The sequence below is a fragment of the Sciurus carolinensis genome, chromosome 7 (genome assembly GCF_902686445.1).
Source record: "Sciurus carolinensis chromosome 7, mSciCar1.2, whole genome shotgun sequence".
Lineage (NCBI taxonomy): Eukaryota > Metazoa > Chordata > Mammalia > Rodentia > Sciuridae > Sciurus > Sciurus carolinensis.
In genome coordinates, this window is record NC_062219.1 from 134,527,026 (window position 1) to 134,549,262 (window position 22,237).

Consider the following 22,237-nt stretch of genomic DNA (forward strand, 5'->3'; position numbering starts at 1 on the left):
AACTGCTGTACTTGTTATGTTTCTGTGAAAATAAGCACTCAGTAATTGTTACCTTTGTTTTTTAATGGTATTGGGGTGAAACTCGGACATGCTTTCCTACTGAGTACGTTCCCAGTCCTTTGTTTTCTTGTTTAATTTTGAGACAGGGTCTTACTAAATTGCTGAGGATCTCACTAAATGACTGAGGCTGGCCCAAAGCTGATCCTGCTGCTTCAGCCTCCTAAGGTACTGGAGATTACAGGCATATGCCACCTGTCCAGCAATAACTGTTATCTTTAAAAATAAACCTTTTTCTTAAGTTTGCTATTGATTTGCTTTTGTTCACAAATAGTCCTCATTCTTTTTCCTCCCACTTAGAGATTCATGAAAGGTTTTTTGTTAACCTCCATTAACCCCAAGGGATGGGCTGATGTGACAATACAGGTTCCTCTGGTCCAACAACATTGATGACAAAGCAGTGTGGCAGTGTCTCCCCCAGCCTAGCTGCAGAACCCTTCACCATTTGGCCCCAACCATAGAACTGTGCCTTTATAATCCCGCTAACTGAACATCGACTGGTCCCCACTGATGTCCCTTGCTCCTGGGCTGTAGATCATGCTATTTTTGTCTTCCAAAAACGCCCTTCCTACCACATTCTTTTTTTTTTTTTTTTTTTTTTTCAGAATTTCACCCATCTTTGGAAGTTCATCTCAAAAGCTACTTTTTCTTTCCTTTCAGATCCCTCTATCTAACCCTGATATGATCTCTGCCTCCCCTCTAACCCATCTTCCAAGTCTTCTGCCTTTGAAAATCCTTCCCTGACATTGAGTTGCCATTATGCTGAAATCTCTAGTTCTCTTAGGTAACCAAGAGAAGAGGGTATGGTAATAATTAGAGATATGCAGAATGGGAAATCAAAAATACCACCAAGTGCAGAGGGAAAGAGGGAAGTTAGTTTTCTTTTTTCTTTTTCTTTTTTTTTTTTTTCCCCCAGCAGAGACTTGGGAGTGATCATGGAAGGGGAAGGAAAAACCTGTGAGTCAGTGCCCTTCAGAGATGCAAAGAGCTTGAGGCAGCAACACCCAGTCCTGAAAACTGACTGGCTTTGCACATTCAGAAGGTGGGGAGGGGCACTCTCCATTATGCATAATATCCTCACAGTGCAATGTGACTTTCATGAGCATGTTCTTGGCACTGCAGGAAAGGGAACTTCTGAAAATCCTCTAGGGTCACAGGAGTAATAAAGGGAAGTGATGGTGCTGTGTGCATTATTGCTAATGTGAGCTGTGCAAATGATAGTCATCTCTGTTCGGGGAGTACTTTCATTTAATTTAGGAAACACAGGAAATACCATTAAGAACTTTCATCCCATCCAGGTGCTTCAAAGCTCTTTTCCTCAGTCATAACTGCCTCCCTGAGGGTTTGCAGAGTAAATCCTTTGTTTTTATCAACTCTCCTTCTAGACTGAGCAAATGTGCACCAATAAATGCCCGTTTACTGAAATGAGTCTTTATTAGTTGAGTACATTTATTTGTTTCTATCCTGGGCCTAAGATATCGAACACCATCCTAATAAAAATGAATCCCTTGGAGGAATAGGATGTTAATAATAAGTATATTGGCAGAGTTCATATTATACTAAAACTGCTTAATGGCATGGTTGTTGCACCTCTAATATTTCTGAAATGAGCTTGTGTTATATCAGGATTTCTTATTTCCCATTTCTCTCATAATTTTCCAGTATTCAAAATTTTTTCCTGCACTCTTTTTTTTTTACTGGAAGATGGCAAATCAGATGAAACTGAAAGAGGAAACAGAACCTTGTTTTTTAAAAAGTGCTGCATTTCAGCTCCCATCTTGACCAAGAGCAGAGGTCAGGGCAAGGGGTATGTAAAAGAAAAAGGAAGTCTGATTGATTTCAGTATATTGACAGTCCACTAGAAGAGGAGTGGCTCCTTGTAGCATCTCTCCTAGCATGCCATCATGTCTCTTCCACATGTCCCTAAGTTATCTCTCTGGAACATTTGTACAGGGGTCTTGTATGTGCTGTATTGGTATATATCCCTGGGCAGTCTGTTTTGGAACTTCTAGAAAAGCAGCTGAGAACACCTGTACAGCCCATACCTCCTCAGGCAGGACAGATAGATGATGGTGGTAGCCCTGTCCTGAGGTCTTGTCCTATGCCAAGAAGTGTCCAGTTAGATGCTCTATCATGAATGGGGTCTGTTGAAATGACTACTTAACAGTCAACACAGGAATATTTCAGCTTCTTAAAAACCAGTAAGTCCATGTCAGTGCAGATGGATGTTTCTGACTAGAGCCCTCCTGTAGCTGATCAGATGACACCACAAGCCCTGAGATCACCAGGGCCTTTCCTTGGGACTCTTGGGATCAGTCTTATCCTCAAGAATGCCACCAATACTACTGAACATCCTGGTAACTGCTCTAAACCTGCTGAGGTGGAGAAAAATGGCCCTGGGTTCTGTGCCTCTGGTGCCCCACATCAACCTGCATGTGGGCACTGCTGGCGTCTAGCTCCGAGGCCTCTGAATATACATAGCCTCTGAATTCAGCAAGCCTCTCAGTGCTTGTGGTGGGTGAGCCCCACCCCAGGCTGGGTGTTGCAGCATATTCGAACATGAAGACAGTTCATTTTGCAGTCTGTTAAGGTACAAACTCATGTCAGTGTTTAGGATTGGAAAGCTGAGGCACAAATCAAAATAATCCAAGAAGTTTGAGAGGGTGCTACATGTAACAGGGCAGCTTTGTCATATTGATAGACTTGTGCTAATTACTTTTCCTTTGGGGATTTCTTTTTCTTTCAGAACCTCAGTGACCTCTGCCAAAGTGTCTGTGAATGGTGTTCACCTGCATTATCAGCAGACCGGAGAGGGCGAGCATGCAGTCCTGCTGCTTCCTGGGATGTTGGGTCTGACATTTTTTAATTGACTCCTTTGGCATGCTTTATCATCTCTCTGATGCAGTCGTGAAACTAGATGCCAAATATTGATTATTAATTTTAGTGCTTTGCTGGAATGTTTTAAGGGATGTTTGCTAATATCAAATGCATGATTTGGAAAAGTAGATAACTTTCTGTCATATGTTTTTTGTATTCCTTTAAGTACCGTTTTTCCCACATGGGTATACTGTGAAACCAGTTGCCTATAATTTGGGAAGGTAACATAGGTCAGAGGTCAAGGAAAATGAGTGAGAAGAAGGAGTGGATGAGGAAGACACCGTCTAGATGTTTTCAAAGTTGTGGAACCCACAGTGCTAAAGCCAGGACAGATAGGTCACTACTCTGGTTGATATGTTCAGTTAAAATAAGAAATAAGAGCTGGGCATGGTGGCGTATGCCTGTAATCCCAGCAACCTTGGAGGCTAAGGCAGAAGTATCACAAGTTCAAGGCAACTGCAGCAGCAAGACCCTACCTCAAAATAAAAATGTAAAAGGGTTGGGAGTATAGCTCAGTGGTAGAGTGCTCCCGGGTTAAATCCCTGGTATCACTCCACCCCCTCAAAAAAAAGTAAGGAAAAAGAAGCTTAAAGTCTTTTTGAAAATTAAAACTAGATTATCATATTAACCTTGCTCAATGTGTATAATAAAGGGCACAGTAAATCCCTCTGGATTTCAATCTCAGTTTACAGAACAGTAGTCCCAAATGTAGAAAGTCAAAGAAAAACGTACAGTGATCCCAGGATATCCAGAATTTAGTTTTATAGGATTTCGTATTGTTGCTTTATTCTTTTAAAAAAATTTTTATTCTAATTAGTTATACATGACAGTAAGAATGCATTTATACATTTTATATATTATACATAAATGGGATATAATTTCTTATTTTTCTGATTGTACATGTTGTAGAATTACATCCATCATGCAGTCTTATGTGTAATATATATAAGATAATAATGTCTGTTTCATACTACTCTCCTTCTTATCCCCATATCCCCTCTTCCTAATCTAAAGTAACTCTATTCTTCCATGGTATCCCCCCGCCCCTTTTTGTGAATTAGCATCTGCATGTCAGAGAAAACTTTCAACCTTTGGTTTTTTGGGATTGGCTTATTTTACTTAGCATGATATTCTCCAACTCCATCCATTTACCAGCAAATGCCATAATTTCATTCTTCTTTAAAGCTGAGTAATATTCCATCAAGTATATATACCACATTTTCTTTTATCCATTCATCTATTGAAGGGCACCTAGGTTGGTTCCATAGTTTATTGTGAATTGAGCTATAAATCTAATTTAGTTAAATAATCCCATGTTTACTTCGATGTGATTTGCTTCTTTCTCCTAAAAATAAATTACTAAAATTTTCAGTTAGTTGATGTTTCTGCTTGATCAAGCCTCAGCTGATGTGGTACTATGGTAGCTAGTGAGATGTCTGTGTCTAGATAGTGTTTAGTTTCTTTTTTTTCTTAAGCTGTTGTAATGAAGGAGGACATTTATTCTAATCACCAGTGCCAAGCTAAATTCATCTGTTAGAACAACTTACTGGGATAGAATTTTCATTATTTTAATATTAATAAACATTAATCAGGTATAAAAACTTATACCAATTTTTGTTTATGTAAAACATTAGCATGCTTTCAAAATTTAAAAATAAAATAGTGAGTCTCCTATCTGTCCCTATGATCCCCTTCCCCATGGGAAGCTATTCAGGTATAATGTACTAGTACTAGTGACCTTAAACACTTGTTTAAGGTTATACTATTGCATCTGGTCTTCAAATGTATATATATGTGCCGGAAAACAAATGTCTCATTATTTCTGAAATTGATCTTTTAGCCTGCTCCCTTTCCCATCTCCCTACCTTCTGCCCCTCCTTCAAGATAGTTCCCATCAGAAGTCCCTCCAGCCAAGGGACATAAGGGAAGCCATGTGTCAGAGCAGTAGACCTAGAATGGAAATCCACTCATTGGGTTTTCACTTTGGTTTCCTGGATGATTTCCCTGATCGCAAGGAAGGGATGCCTTGCCAGGAAGAATGATGGACCTTGATGATTTTAAGTGATCCTGCACCATCTGGAAACAAACTTTCGAATAAAGCAAGGTGTTTAGTATTCATTGTGACCTGAGACCTGAGTCCTCAGAAATCAAGCTGACTTTACTAGTAAAACGTGACCTGTCCCTAGACTGAGCTCTTTCGAGTGGACTTCCACCCTGCAGTGGATATAAGCACACAACATCTTGAGTGGCTGCAGTGAGCTGGGGACTGCCAGTCAAAGCTACCATGGGTTCAAGAACACAGGTCTACTTGTTGGTATGGACTCTTGTACTATTTTGATACCACTTGATTTCTTCCACTACCACCACCATTTCAGTATTTCTCTTTATTTTTCTGGGTTTTGATTGTAACCACAAAACAAAATCTTCAGGGCTATTCACATTATCTTAGTTTTTTAAAAAATCTGTATTTTGAATCAAATCTCAAACTTGTTTACAGAATTTTTTGGGATATTTCTCATTTGCCAAGTCATTTCTTTAAAAAAGAAAAAAGCTATAAGTACAACATATCTATAAGTTTATTTCTATACAATTCCATTAATTCTTTAGAAAAAAGAAAAGGGGCACGTGTTAAACTGAAGAGGTATGAAGAGTGCTGAAAACTGGACCAAATGAAGGATCAGCCCCTGTCCTTCTCAGAATATCCACTAGGGGGCAGTCGGAGGCAGGTTTGAACTCCACCAAGAAAGGAAGTCTGCCTCTGGCTAAATGGATTTAATCATTGCAAGACTACTTTCTTGATTGTGTTCTGGTGGCTTACTTTTATAGAAACTAATCACTTTGTTTTAAAATTGTTATTGCTTCTGTTTTCACTCTGATGTGTTTCTTACAATGAAAGAATTCACCAGAGCATAACCAAGTGGCTGTTTTCAGGAAGTGGAGAGACCGATTTTGCACCCCAGCTTAAGAACCTAAGTAAGAAGCTCTTCACTGTGGTGGCCTGGGATCCTCGAGGATATGGACATTCCAGACCCCCAGATAGAGACTTCCCAGTGGACTTCTTTGAAAGGGATGCAAAAGATGCTGTTGATTTGATGAAGGTGGGTCCCAGAGAAATACTAGGGAAGGGAGGGTGGCTGGGCCTGTCTTCATTTGTTTTGCTTAATTTTTGTTGTTATTTCTTTCTACAAATGCAATACCATGTGATTGCTACAGAAAATTCAAATGGTTCAAATAGATCTAAAGATGAAAATAGAAATAATCCGCAATCCAGCTATTTAGAAACACCACTACTGACACTTAAATACTTTGTCTTTCTGGCCAGTCTTACAATAAATGTAAACACATGATTTTGTATGATGTTATCATGCTATTCCTGATGTTCTTCCAACAAACTGTTTTCATTGAACAATTTAGAGAAGATACTTCAGTGTCAATAAACATGCTTTTGCATCGGTCTTGTAATAGGTCCCTGCCACAGTTGTCTCCCCTTATCCATAGTTTTACCTTCTGTGGTTTCAGTTATTCATGGCCAACTGTGGTCCAAAAATATTAAGTGGAAAATTCCAGAAACAAACAAGTTGTTTTTTACTCTTTTTAAAATTAGAATTAAATTTATTTTTTCACTGATACATTAAAAATATAAAAATTCTACAGATGGTTGGGGATATAACTCAGTGATAAAGTGCTTACCTGGCATATATATGTGTATATATATGTATAAATATATATTATGAATAATATGCATATTAATGGGATGACATGTTTGAATATGTGTATACACTACATATTTTTAAAATCATGTTAAATATCTCTTCAAACAGTTATTTCATTTCAAAATACTTTCTTCTGCTTTTTGAAATGTACGTCAATTATTGTTAATCTGTAGTCAACTTACTGTCCTAAGTTTTAACTTCAAGACCATTCTTAGTAGTATGACAAAATCCTACACTGTTCTGCTCCATTCCTTCCATCCTGCCTGGGACATGAATCATCCCTTTATTCAGTATATCCACCCTCTACCCTATGTGTGTATAGAATAAAATGTAGCACATTTGGCACTGTTTTCAGGCATTCACCAGTAGTTGGGGAGTGTGCGGGGGTGTTCCTCACAGATAAGAGGGAACTGCTGTGTTTCACTGTATGCATGCACCGTGTCTTATTTCACCTGTTATCTAATGGTAGATAACAGGACTTCATTTTTAAATTGCCTTTTTTCTTATAAATAGTGTAATAATCATTCTGTCGTCAAGGACATTTTGCTTCTTACTTTTTTGCTATTTTAAACAATGTTGTTGCAGACTTCCTGGACCCATCTCCTGGTACATGTGTGCAAGAATTTCATGCAAATTTAGGAGACAAAGTGCTGAGTTATAGAAGATATTAATATTTATTTTTACAAGTTAATACCAAATTATTTCCCTTAGTAGTTGCACTAATATATAATCCCTTGGCAAATATCTTGGACTAACATTTTTTTCTTTTAACTTTAGTCTTTCCAGTCATTCTACTTTTAATTCTGGGCAACATCTCCAAAACATAATTTTTGTCAGTTTTCTCTGCCAAATATGTTTTTATGCCCTGGTTGATTCACCCAAGGACCCACAACCCTGTGACACTGTTCTCTTCCAACCTGTCTCTATTCGACTCTTCCCTCAGTTGTAGTTGGTGGCTTCACCACATGCCCTACTTCATTTCATCCAGCAAACCTCAGGTCCCCTCTCTAATCCACATAATTGCTCTCAAATCCTTGTTCAGCAGTGCACATGCACACGCATGCATGCACACACGCATGCAATTTGTCATATCCAAGTACAGCTGATCTCCATTGATTCTATTCCCTTGACATTTTATCCAACCAGAAGATGTAATTCCCTCTATTCCCTCATAATTTAAAACAGCTGTACTCAAATTCCTATGACAATTATATTTTCACCAAAACTAATTGAGAGAAAACACTGTCATCAAGTAGTAGACTCTAGGATTTCTTTTTTATTTTTTTCTTTTTTGGGTACTGGGTATTAAAACCAGGAATGCTCCACCACTGAGCTACACCCCCAGCCCTTTTCACTTTTGATGCAGGGTCTCACTGAGTTGCTGAAGCCGGCCCTTTTGAGTTGCTGGGATTGAAGGCATATGTCATCACACCCAGCTCAGATTCATCCTTGATACTCCAGAGCCCCCTGTATTGATTCTGATCGTTTTTGACTCTAAGGTTCTTTTAGCAGAAAGGAGCAATAACCTGTGCTATGCATCTCATTGTATTTCTCACAGACGCTGAAGTTCAAGAAGGTCTCCCTGCTCGGATGGAGTGACGGTGGCATAACTGCACTCTTTGCTGCTGCGAAATATCCATCTTATATCAATAAGATGGTGATTTGGGGAGCTAATGCCTATGTCACTGAAGAGGATGAAAGAATTTATCAGGGTAGGTTCTGCCAACCCGAGATGATGACCTGATCTTTCTCACTGTCTTCAGCTCTTATTTTGATATGTATTAACAAGTAATATCATCCACTTCTAGTTCTTGCCTCTAAGACTGGAAGAATAGTAAGTTCTCAGAAAAGCAATGTAACTTAACCAGTCTGAAAATAGAAAGCTTTCTATTTCCAGAAGTGAAACTTCTATGACTCAGGAAAAGCCTAAGGAAAAGCAGTATTTACATTTACTACCACTGGTAGTGAACTTGAAGGAAGGAGGAGGTGTGTGAAGTATTATTCATAACCTCATTTTAAATAATGTGGGTATAAAAGGGAACATTGGACTCAAATATGAAACTTGTATTTTGATTATAAGAATTTCTATGCTATCTGCATTTTTAAGGTGATCCTTTAAGCTTCTTTTATAGGTTTTTAGAGGTACTAGAGCAGGGACATGTGGGTCAAATTTGGCCTGCCACATGCTTTTGCAAGGCCCAGGCCCCAGCTAAGGAGGCTAGTGCTGTGTGAGTCATGGAGACCAAGATGGAGCATTCACCCAACTCCTTCCCCATTTCTCTTCCACTCCCAGCATTGCTTCCCAAGGCACAGGGAGGACGGTTGGTAATTACTACGCACCCAGGTTTGAAATTACTCCATTCTGGCAAGCTGCCCAAATTGAAATGACCAGGCTCTTGGGAGGAAAGAAGGGTTCTCAGGGTCTGGAGGTTATTGGGGTAAAAGGTGAAACTGACCTGGGGCTGCCTCCACCTGTCACCTGACCCACCAGACCCTTCCCCTACACACTGGTAGCGTTTTGTCCAAGTATGTCTCTTTTGGATCCCAGATGGCTCACCCCAGGCAATTAGGTCTAGGTGGATCAGGCATTTTCCGTCCTCATTCATAGTATCTGTATAATATCTTTGATTTTACCTCTTGGCCTACAGATACTGATATATTTACTTTCTGGCTCTGTATAGAAAAAGTTTACAGACCCCTGCATTAGGTTATCACAAGCTTCGTCTTTTTTAGCTCTTCTGCAGTTCACATGACCTACTAAGCTACTCAGTGGGCGGTGTTCTATTGTAGGATCTTAGTTCTTTATAGTCTCTGTTCTTACAAGAAATATAAAACTCTTATTGGTAAGTTTGATTTAGTTACCTGTCCTAATGTATCCTTCTGCTTGTCCTTACTGTACTCCCACCTGGCTCAGAGGGTTCACCTTGTATGCAGTAAGCCATTGCTCTTGGTTGCTGGGCCCTGCCCTCTCACTGCCTCCTACAGGATGCCTTGAGTTCTTCTGTAGCAGTGACTTCTCTCTCTCCACTGGACCCTTCCTCCCAGCCTACCAAGGCTGGCCTGATTCCTCTTCCAAAGCCTTGCCCTTCCTGCCTATGGTTACTGCCTTAACATTCTTTACTCTCTCTCACAAACTTGAGAGAGCCATCTTTGTTCTTGCTACATATTCTCCTCTCGTTTGTTCTTCATTCCCAGTGTGGCTCCTCTGATCCACTTTTCTAAAATAGTTCTCACTGTAACAATATAAAACAAGCATAATCTCTTGTCAAAGACAGTGAATACTTCAGAGTTATTGTACTATTCTCTCATTATCCTCCAAAGGTTTTGAGGGTCTCTAATATTGTCTCCTCTTTTTTCCTGCTGTTGGTAGTTTGTGTCTAACTGAAGGATTATTGATTTCACTGTCCCTTTCAGAGAACTAGCTTTTGGTTTCATTGACTTCTTTCTACTTTGTTCTGTGTTCAGTTTCACTGTTTCTCTTCCAACCTTATTATTTTTTTCCTTCTTCTTACTTTCAATCTTTAATTTGCTTTTTCTTTTCCTAGTCTGAAAGTAAAAGCTTATCTTACTGATTTGAGACCTTTCTTTTCTTCCAAATTTCCCTCTAAGAACTGCTATATCTAATTATCCTGCAGATTTTGATATGTCATATTTTTATTCAAATCAGAATAGTTTATAATATCTCTTCATAGTTTTTTAGAAGAGTATTTTCTAATTTCTAAATATTTGGGGTTTCCCAATACCTTTTTGCTATTGGTGTCTAGTTTAATTCCATCAGGTTCAGAAAACATATGTTGTATGTTTTATTCTTTTAATTGTACTAAATTTTATGCCCCAGAATATGGTCTGCTTCGGTCTAAACTTGAACTCATTATTTCTTGACCTTTCCCATGCTCTACCCTTGCTCACTGTTCTTTCTGCCCAGGTGTGTGAGCCCTAGCCCCAGAGTCCTCCCCTGCCCTCTTCATTTTACTGCGTCTTCGTTCCATTGATACCATGCTCATAGCACTGCACATGTTATCCCTCCTTTTCCCCCACCCTCCATTTTCCTGGTTCTGTCCCTTGGTCTCGTCTGGTAATTTGTCCTCCATAGGAGAGTATCCTTTCTAAGGCAATAATCTGACCATTTAATTATTCCGCTTAAAATCCTTCAATAAAGGTCACACCGCTTGCCTGACCACCAGTCTGGGCCCACCCAGCTTTTTAGCTCCCTCTTCTCCTTTTCCTTTGTCCTTCCTGTGCATCTCTTGCCTTGCACAAATTGCCATTCCTGAAACAAGCTTCCCTCTTCTCACTTCTATGCCCTTGTACCTGCTGATGCATCAGCTGCATTGACCCTTTCCCACCACATTCTCAGCAGACATGTCTTCACCCCACCGCCCTGCTTCTGAGGCACCACCTCTGTGAAGGCATCCCAGAGTCCTTTAGCCTGGTGGCGATTTCCCCTGTGACTCTGTAACACTCTGCACATACTTGCACAATAGCCCTTCGTCCTGGGCACTGCTGCCCTTTTACTCACTTGCGTCAGTCACTGCAGTGCGTGTTCACCATTGCAATGGCTCTGACTTCTGTGAGCACAAAATGAAACTCCCAACCTCACACCACGTTTTTTTGGGGGGAACTGGTAGTACTGGGGATTGAACTCAGGGGTAGTCGACCACATCCCCAGCCCTATTTTGTATTTTATTTAGAGACAGGGTCTCACTGAGTTGCTTAGTGCTTCGCTATTGCTGAGGCTGACTTTGAACTCTGGAGCCTCTGGCATCAGCCTCGTGAGCCACTGGGATTACAGGTGTGTGCCACTGGGCCCCGCATCACACCACTTTTACCGTCTGATGTATCTTTGCTTCTCTTCCTTGCCATCATTGCCACTTCCTCATCTCCCAGTCTCTATTTGTGACAAGGTGACTTCTGACCTAAGTAAAACCAACCTGCTAGTCGCTCAACTGCCTTTTTCCCTTGGTCATTCTTCAGTATTTAAAAAATGGGCTTATGAAGCTTCTTTTCTTTCTTTTTTTTTTTTTTTTTTCTTCTTTTTTTGAGTTGGCAAGGATCAGGGGTGGCTGTCTCACTGTGTTGCCCAGGCTGGTCTCAAACTCCTGGGCTCAAATGATCCTGCTGCCTCAGCCTCCCATGTAGCTAGAATTACAGATAGATGCCATCATACACAGCCCTTTTCTCACTCTTAAATGCATCCCCTGTCTTCACTTAACCCCTAAATCCCAGATAATTCAACTTTTTTATTTGATTTTCTTATCTGGTTTCCCCTCACATACAGCAAAATTGAGCTCATAACCTTTTTTCTACACCTGTTCCTCCTCCTAAGTTTCTTATCTTGGTAAATGATACACAGTAGTCCCCCATTATCTGCAGTTTCACTTTCTGTGGTTTTAGTTACTCTCAGTCAACTATGGTCTGGAAATAGTAAATAGAAATTCCAAAAATGAACAATCTGTAAGTTTTAAATTGTGTGCCATTCTGAGTAGAATGAAAAAATCCCATTCTGTCCTGCTCTGTCCCACTGGAACAGAATCTGTTCTGCCTGGAACATGAATCTTTCCTTTTCCAGTGTAGACACTACCTGCCTGTCAAGTCACTTAGTAGCCATCTTGCTTAACAGATGTCAAGGATCGCAGTGTTTATGTTCAATAAGGACTTCCTTTACTTAATATAGCTTCAGAGTATGGGTAGCAGTGCGGGCAATTTTATTATAGTATATAGTTACTTTTGTTATATTTTATTATGAGTTATGTTGGTCTCTTACTATGCCTGATTTACAAATTAAACTTTTTCATGGTAGGGATATACAAGAATAGACAGCATACAGAGGATCCAGACTATCTCTGGTTTCAGGCAGAGGGAGTCTTGCACATATCTCCCGAGGATAAAGGGAAATTATAGCTACTGGGTATAAGCTCTCTACCTTTGAAGGCAGAGACCATATCTCATTTAAGTTTATACTGGCAGTAACTAACACACGCAGGCTTCAGAGAATGTTTGCAGGATGGATTTACTAATTAACATGAGTAAACAGTTTCTTCGTTACAGTTCCAATGTTTTGCACAGATTATATGCTCAAATAAAAGGAACTATATCATTTTCTTTTGGGATCCAAATTTGTTCTGTTTTAGATCAACAAACAGTTTGAGTCAAATGGTTATTTTGGGAACTTAACTTTGAAACATAATTATTGTTTAATTTTTGGTGGTAATTATGCTTTGGGGCAGAACTGGCTTCCTCCTGAATAAATATACAAATACGAATAATATTTTTGAGTGCATGTTACATACCAGGCACTGCTGTTAGCATGTTTCATGTAGTAACTTACTTATTTTTTATGCTATAGTGTTATTTTAATTCTTATTTTTCTGATGAGGAAACTGTGGCACAGAGAGGTTAAGCAACTTGCTCAGTGTCACAGAGCTAATGTCCAGGCTGTGTTCTTAACCACCGTGCCTGATGTGAGCATCTGGCTTACTCCAGCTACAGCTGAATTTCCCTGCCTCTTGAGACTCTTTTCTTTGGGAGTCTGAAGCTTTGCCCCAGATTTGACATTCCCATAGAGACCTCTCACTCCAAATGCCTGTTTCTACTAAGGTAACTCATTAAAAGGATCTCCTGCTATCCCATGATGAAGACTTCGTATTTCAGCAAGAAAAACATCTTTATCCTGAACATTTGCTAGTTTTGTTCTTCAAAAGTCTGGCCTTTACTTCACAGGGAACTGTTTTTCCTAGTTGATTTTTAATTTTTTTATTATGTGATATCTGATAGGTATAATTTGACCCCTGTTACATATATGAATTATGATACCATGAACCCCCCATGGAACCCAGGATTGATCACTGCTAATACCCTTGTATCCATATGTTTCCTCCCAGTTCACCTCCTACTTCCACCTGAACCCTACAAATCTACCCAGTGCCTTTGTGAAGACAGTTTTGTCACGTTTTTTTTCCTAAACAATGCAGTTTGTCTTTGAACTTTACGAAAATGATTTCATACTATATATTGTCTTCTGTGACCTACTTTTTCCCACTGTCCTTTGCATGTTTAAATTTCATGTGTGACTTGCAGCTTGTAGCTGCAGTACATTACTTTTCATTGTTGTATTGCATTTCAGAGATACTACTGGGAGGATATGGCAGGTTTATGTGCCCATTTTTTTTTTTTTTACCAACAGACAGCTGTTGAAGTGAACATCCCATACTAGCTCCTGAGCACAGGAGTGACAATATCTCCAGGGGTAAGCCCACAAATGAAACTGCCAAGTGTCTTGTGCACAGACACCTTGTTATAAGTGATGAATTATCACTCTTAATCTGAAAACAGGCAAAACAGTGAACAAGAACTGAGAAGCTGTGCATTTGGTCTTCCTTGCTAATGTCTGCCTTTCCACCTTGACAGCCCTGCCTTTGAGTCACCTTATGACCTTTGCTTTCTTTTCAGGGTTTTGTTTTTATCATATAGACAAACTCACATGCATTCATTAATTACCTAATTTACATTAGTTACTACAACTCCATCAAGGCATCGGAATTATATTTTATGGAAGATCTAGGCTGTAAAAAAAGAAAAGAAAAGAAAGATCTAGCCTGGGTGTGGTGGCATGCACCTGTAATGGAGGCTAAGGCAGGAGAATTGCAAGTTTGAGGCCAGCCTCAGCAACTTAGCGAGACCCTGCCTCAAAAATAAAAAAATAGAAAGGGCTGGGATGTCACTCAGTGGTTAAGCATCCCTGGGTTCAATTCCAGGTACAAAACAACAACAAAAATAACTGTAAGAGGACTTCTCATGGGCTATCTGCAAGATGGCCCAAAGTAGATGTATGCACAAGGAATTTTTAATACTTTGAGCAGGGACGCTGAGAATTAAACCCAGGGTCTCGAGCATGCATATGATCTACCACTGAGCCACCCACCCCAGACCCTCTACAGGAAATTATTTTACTGTCTTTCTTCACATCATCTTGCCACCTTCACTCTTCTTTCCCCACTTTCCCAACCCCATTTCTTCCTAAATCTTCTCTTCACTCTGGATTTTCAGGGCGCTTCTCCACCCCTCTCTGAAGTCTTTTCACTATTGTGCATAGCAGTTTGGTCCTTCCTGGCCTCTGTAGTCAACTCCCTCTGGCTTACCTCTGAATATTTAAACTAGTCAGCAGAAGGAGAGGCAAGCACCCTCCAATAATGGAATCCACCCCCTTCAGAAGGTAATTGTAGTTGTAAATAGCAGTTTTTCCTCTATTTGGTTATTTTCATTCACTCAGTAAACTTTGTGAGCCTGCCAGATGCCAGGCACCATCTGGAGCACTGTATAGATTATTGCTTGATATGAGGTTGTATCATTAGTGTCATCCATCTTGTCTTTCAGGTTCATCCTTCATCAAAAGCACTATATTGAAAGCTCTCAATAAGCAATATTTCATATACTCTAGAGCACTAGAATCTTTATCACAGCATTTAAAGAAATACGGGAAAGATTGAGCCAAGTAATTGCATGTGTTGATTCCTTTTAAAGGTAGTTTTTAGCTATTATATCTTTCCTACTAATGACTAGTTTGGGGTTAGAGTTTGCTTTTATACCCTGTTTCTTCATTAGTAGAATTTAATAATCTGTGTTTTTTGAGGAACCCTCTTATATTTATAAATGAACTGGCCCTCCATATCTGTATTCATGGGTTCTCCATCTGCAGATTCAAGCAACCACCATGGAAATATTTGGGGGGAAAAAATCTGTACTGAACATGCACAGGCTTTTTTTCCTTGTCATTATTCCCTAAACAATATAATAGTCCAACTATTTATAAAACATTTAAATTGTATTTAATATTATAAACAACCTAGAGATGGTTTAAAGTGTATAGGAGAATGTGAATGGATTCTGTGTAAATACCATGTCATTTTATATCGGGGACTTGAGCATCCACAAACTTTGAAGTCCACAGGGAATTCTGAAACCAATCTCCCAGATGCTGAGGCATGATTAGAGTGTCACTCTTACTCAGGCAATCCTAGTTAGAGGAGTATTTTCTTTTATCTTTTACTTTTAACAAATAGCATTTAGTACAGGTCTAACTTCATTCACTTGGTAAATATTTACTGTGGATCTTTTTTGTGGGAGGCACAGACCTAAGCCCCAGGTGTACAACAGGGCACAAAGCAAAAGCCCTTACATTGGGGTACATATTCTGAAGGGGGATAGACATTCAGCCATAAATACAGAAAACAGTGCAAAGCTGTGACAGTTACCAATGGGAGGGGGGCGGAGATTTGCTGACATCTGAGCAGAGACTTGGAGGATTGAGCCATACAGCTACTGGGGAAGGCCTTCTGAGCAGATGGAACAGTGAGCAGGAGGCTCCAAGGTGGCCTGTGCTGATAATATTGATTAGACCAGATGTGGTAGCACACACCTATAATCCCAGCAACTCGGGAGGCTGAAGCAGGAGGATTGCAAGTTCAAAGCCAGCCTCAGCAACTTAGTGAGGCCCTAAGCAACTTAGTGAGACCCTGTCTCAAAATAAAAAGGGCTGGGGATATGGCTCAATGGTTAAGTGCCCCTGCCTTCAATCCCTGACACCAAAAAAAGAAAAGAAAAGAAAAGAAAAAGAATACTTTAGTGTGAGTCTGACTCCATCCTGTCCACACTTCTGTTTTTCAGGTATCCGGGATGTTTCTAAATGGAGTGAAAAAACAAGGAAGCCTCTAGAAGCCCTGTATGGATATGACTACCTGGCCAAAACCTGTGAAAAGTGGGTGGATGGCATAGGACAGTTTAAACATCTACCAGATGGTAGGTTGCATGGACTACTTTACATGGCTATCCTTTGAGAGGGTGCTTGAGTCCTCCCTGGGTGTTGTGCATTCCTCAGCAATTTATGAATCTACCCACTATCCTTACCACAAATGTATGAACAGAACACTAGATATTGTACACAGTATGAGCTCTTGTATAATAAATCTGCCTTAAACTCAAGACGGGACTGCTTGCATAAAGGTTCATATTGTTTGTTGGGCCTCTAATAGCAGACTGTTCTTTTTTCCTTCAGTCCTTTGTGTGTGTGATGACAAATGAATTCTCCAGAATCCTTGGTTTTTATTTTAATTCCAGACTAGGCAATTAGAAAACAAGCCACAGTATAGACAATATTTTCCCCCTTTTATCCATTTAGATGTGTCACCTCACTACATATCTTCTGTTACTAGAAAAGAAAGGAGGAAATGTCTGTCCTGACCTTCAATTCCAGCAGTATTAGTATGGAAAAAGAGTATTCAGGTTTTTTTTTTTTTTTGTTTTTTGTTTTGTTTTGGTACTGGGGATTTAGCCCAGGGGAACTTTACCACTGAACTGTATCCACAAGTCTTTTTAATTTTTTCTGTTTTTTTAATTTTGAGAAAGGGTCTTGCTAAGTTGCTTAGGGACTTACTAAATTGCCAAGTCTGTCCTCAAACTTGGAATCCTTCTGCCTCAGCCTCCCAAGTAGCTGGGATTACAGGTGTGCACCACCATGCCCAGCTGAGAATATGTAGTTCTTTACTCATCTTCAGAACCAAGTTATGTGACCTTAGCCATGAACAAATGTCTCCTTTATTTTTCTAAAAAATCTACAAGATTTCCATGAATAGTAAGAGTTGAATCTTTAACAGAAATTCTGAGTCTATTATTATACCAATATGTGTTAGTCATCTTTCTATTACCTTAATAAATACTGAGCTAATCAATTTCATAAAAGAAAAAGATTATTTTGGCTCATAGTTTGAGGTATTGGTCCATGGTCAGCTTGCCCTATGGTGAAGGAGCATCATGGTGGGAGGTTGTAGAAAAGCAAAGTCATCCCACCACTGGGAAGTAGAAGAAAAAAGGAATAGATGGTGTCCTATAGTCCCCTTGAGGGGATGCCCCAGTGACCTAAAGACCTCCCTGTAGACCCCACCTCTTAAAGATTCCACAACCTAAAGCCTCCATAACCTACCAATAGCACCACTTTGGGGAACTGGCCTTTAGCACATGGGCCTCTGGAAACATTTAAGATCCAAGTTATAGCAAGCTGTTTGTGTTTGGAATGTCTGTTTTCCTTTTTTTGTTGTTTTTGTTTGTTTTGTTCTTAATTGCTGAAAGAATAGAATGGCTAAGATCTAATCTTGGAGCATATTCAGTTATAAGATGCTTGTGGTGGAAGGACAAATTTCATATATTAGTCATTTCCAGCATGAATCATCTGTCATATCAAAACTTTCACAATGAAAAGGACTTTTGGAAATGTTACATTTCCAGTTTAAGTTTGAAACAGCAAATAAATGCCTTGTAATGATCCTATCAAACACAGCATCCACTCACAGAAACAGGCCCTTGAAAGGTACTTCCCTCTGCTCTTAAAATAAAATTGCCATGAAACAATGTCTTGAGACAGTTCTCCATTGAAGGTTTACATTGTGAAATGTATACTTTTATGCTTTATTGAAGAGGGCAATGAAAAGTTTGGAAAATCCAAAGACAGATTTAAATGAACAATTCAAAAATACATCATGATAAGATTGAACAGTGTAGAAATCATGCACAGCAATACTGTGAATAATTTATCTCCCTTCTGTGCTTATTAATTTGACTGGAACCCTTTTTCATAACTGTACACTCAGGTTTATGGATACTAGGGATTAATTGTGCAGTTTTGGAGTCAGGCCAAGGTTTGTATTCTGGCTCTTCTACTTGACTTGCTGTTAAGGTGCATTTGAGTAGACGACTTCACTTCTCTAAGCTTCAGTTTCCTGTCTGTGAATTGGACATATGATTAGCTAGCTCATAAAGTTGTGGGGATTAGCTGAGATAATTCATGTGTACCTGTGGTATAGTACCACATGCAGAGTATTTCATGAAAGATTGTTATTTTAAAATCATTTAATTTACAAATAATTGTACATACAAAGCAAGTTAAAACACGTAACTACTGTAAAGCTTGAACAAGTATGCAGTGGTTAAGTAGCTCTGACACATAGTAAGCACTCAGTGACACTGGCATTCATCATTGTCATTTGATTACACAGTTGGCAGGTTCATATCATCCCAGCGACAGGAACAAAAAGCTCCAGAGACCAAAAAAAGTCCTTCCCCAGGCAACAGATCACTTTCTCATTTGGTGGACAGCTACCTCCAACTGCAGTGAGTGGTGCCAGTGTGAGCAAAGAAGAAAGGGAGGACAAGGAAGGAGCTAGCTGTGTGGATGCCCAGAACCTTCAAAATGGCTCTCTTTTTGCCTCACAACAGCCCCAGGAACTATGATTACCTGTTTCAGGCTGAAGCTCAAAGTGGTTAAAGAACCATCAAAATTTCATGGGCAGGAAATGGCTAGACAGGAACTGGAGCCCAGGGTGTCCATAATTGCCTCAGAAATGTTATTAGTAGGAGCTAGATCCTCACGGACTTTCAAGGCATGGTGGCCAAGAGTGTCTCCAAGGCATAAGCATGAAGGGAAGCTTATTTCCCACATGCAGATTGTAACTCCATTGTGAGGCCCACACCCTTAAGACATGACTTCAAGAGGAAACTTTCCAGGTGTCAAGCACATGCACAGTGGCAGATAGGCCACCCCTATGTAATATAAAGAGTCATGAGGTTTCCTTTTGTTTGATTTTCCTACTGTTTCATATGAATTCTGAATTTTAATCAAACAAAGCATTTGTTTGCTAGTAGAACTTAAAACCAAACAATAACAAAAAAACAGAAAAGGAAACCCCAAGAATATTAGACCTGTGGGGAACCCCAAATCTAAACCATTGTTTTCACAGACAAACTGAAATCCAAAGAGGGGAATGTGTATTAGTCAGTTTTCTGTTGGTATAACTAAGTTCCTCAGATGATTAACTTATAAGAGAAAGGGTGGGTTTGGGCTCACAGATATGAAGGTTCCAGTCCATGATCGAGTGGCCCGATTGCTTTGGGTCTCTGATGAGGCAGTGCATTATGGTGGGAGTACATGGCAGAGCAAGACTGCTTACCTCAGAAGTTGGGGAGCAGAAGGGAGCACAATACTCTTCAAAGGCTTGACCCCAGTGACCTAAGGACTTCCCACAAGACCCCACATCCTGAAGGTTCCACCACTTCCCAATGGTACTTCTCTGGCAACCAAGCCCTTAATACATGGGTCCTTTGAAGATCCAAACTGTCACAGAAAGTCTCTGTGCATTCTGTCTTTCTTGCCTTGCATAATGGTTATACTTCAGTAGATTCCTCGTGCTCTTTGTCTTTCAGGTAACATCTGTCGGCACTTGCTACCCCTGGTTCAGTGTCCCACCCTAATTGTGCACGGGGAGAAGGATCCTCTTGTCCCACGTTTTCATGCTGACTTCATACATGAGCATGTGAAAGGGTCACGGTGAGTTCAGGCACCACACCAGCACCCCTGCCTGCAAAGTCTCAGTGAACGAGAGGAGCCACAGGAAGGAAAAGAAACAGGAGAAGCTGGAGTTTTAGGTGCACACTAGAACATAGAGTAAGTGACAAATAAAGGTTAGATTAAGAATATATTTTGGGGAGCTGGGGTTGTGGCTCAGTGGTAGAGCACTAGGCATTGGGTTCAATCCTCAGCACCACATACAAAATAAAAGTATTTTGTCCATCTGTAATGAAAAATATACATTAAAAAAGATTATATTTTGGGTAGATATAAAGGTTTAATAGAGAAGTTTATAACTTGCTATAATAGGCAATGAGGCATTTTCAAACTAGACTTTTATAAAATTGTAATACTTTGTCATGGTTGTGGTACAAAATTCAAACAAAATATTTTCTTATTAATCCTAAAAGATTCTATACAATCTATCTTTGTTTTATTTTAATATTATATACTGTGTATAATGTGATGCTTACATATAGAATGCTATATTTTTAAATTTAAAAATTGAATTTTTCATATAAAATCTAATTATATTCCATGACAAACTTATGGAAAAATTATCTATTTTACAGATGTAAAACCAAGGTTGAGCAATGTTAAGTCATCTTTTAAGGTGGCAAAGATCCTGGAGTTTTTCCTCCTAAAATAGTGCTTTTCCAGCATAACACAGCTGACTCTCAAAAATGTACTCTATACTAGGTGACCTGGTTAATTATTTTCCAGCTTCAGCTTCAGAAATGACAGGTTTTTTTGAACACTGACAACTACAGTAAATGCAGTGTGTTCCCTTGAAGAGTCAGGTTCAATAAAAGTAAAAGAAAACATAGTTTAGTAATTCTGTCCCAGACCTATCTTCTAGTAACAGATCATGTCAATATGGGAGAAAAATATACCCTTACCATGCATGTCTTAGCTGCTTCAGTAGAGTTTCATGGAAGATAATTTTCTTACGGCACTCTTCTTTGGAACCCCTGGGTTGAAGGTAATATGTTATTAGCAATGATTATCTAAAACTGGCCTGTATTTCTACTTCTTCCACTAGAAAGAGTACTTTATATTGGTCATGAACTTACCTGGAATACAGCTGGTTATTTGGGAGCCCACAAAAGGAAGATGGGTTCCTTGAGTACCAAAATCCTACTATGATTCTGTGTACCAGGCCATCCAACAATAGGGAAGCAACTTAGCATCAAAAACTTCTGGTGAACTTGATTTTTCCTTACCTTGCCAGGTGCATGTTTAGTTAAACTTGCAGGCATAGTCTATCCCTTCACAGATTTTTACCAAGAAACACATATTGTGTGTGAAGTAAATTCCAAGCTGCCTTTCCCTCCTCAGGAGAAGCCTGCTTCCAGCTTATGTTCATTTGTCACCCCCTCTTATCTTTTTCTTTTTGTGAGCGAGGAATCATAAAGTCTTGTGGAAGTAAAGAGGCCTAAAGATCATTCAAGTTCAGTGGTTTTAAATGTTTGTTTTTAGGCAGTTAAATCCCTCCCATAACAAACTTGTGCAGAGGCCCAAGATGGAAAACACACGATGAGAGCTCCTCTGATTGGGAACCAACCCTGCCCTTCATGTCCAGTACTGGTCCCAGCCACTGGATACCCCCTGTATGTCCAGACTTCCCTCCTAGGTAGAAAAGTGCTGACACCACTCCTCATGTGTCTGGTCCTAGGGCAATGTGACCACATCCCATTACCAAGCATGGCATCACCTGTGAGGCCAACCTCCACTCACTTTCAGAGATTCTTGTTGAACAGAGATTGGCACCCATCAAACTCTGGGGTCAAGGTGGATAAACCCTGGGAAGTATCAGTGCTCCTGCTCAGAAGAGGATGTAACTACCCAGCTAGGTCAAGCCATGCGTGTGTTCAGAATGTGTGTCAGTTAGCTAGGGCTACCATAAAAAAGTGACATAGATTTATAAATGGTCCCTGACTTACCCATGGTTCAACTTAAGTTTTCAACTTTACAATACATTCTGTTTTTCACTTTCAGTACAGTGTTCATTTACATGAGATATTCAACACTTTATTATAAAACAGGTTTTGTGTTAGATGATTTTGACCAACTGTAGGCTAATGTAAGTGTACTAAGCACATTTAAGATGGGCTAGGCTTAGCTACAGTGTAGGGTAGGATAGACAGGAGAGATGTATTAAATGCATTTTTTATTTATAATGTTTTCTTTGCATGTG

At 39.7% G+C, this 22,237-nt stretch overlaps 1 protein-coding gene across 2 annotated transcripts in view; it reads left to right on the plus strand.

Moving 5' to 3' along the window:
- The window catches only part of Bphl (biphenyl hydrolase like), a 29,712-nt gene that overhangs the window by 4,170 nt on the left and 3,305 nt on the right, over positions 1-22,237 (plus strand). Inside the window, exons 2-6 of one of the 2 annotated variants that reach the window (XR_007109538.1) lie at positions 2,804-2,907; positions 5,866-6,032; positions 8,206-8,359; positions 16,311-16,442; positions 19,896-20,136. Coding sequence is in view for 1 of the 2 variants with exons in the window: in XM_047558938.1 (XP_047414894.1) it covers positions 2,804-2,907; positions 5,866-6,032; positions 8,206-8,359; positions 16,311-16,442; positions 19,896-20,019 (681 nt within the window). In the remaining variant the exon portion in view is untranslated. The remainder of the gene's footprint in view (positions 1-2,803; positions 2,908-5,865; positions 6,033-8,205; positions 8,360-16,310; positions 16,443-19,895; positions 20,137-22,237) is intronic. The other variant, XM_047558938.1, reaches the window with a different exon arrangement.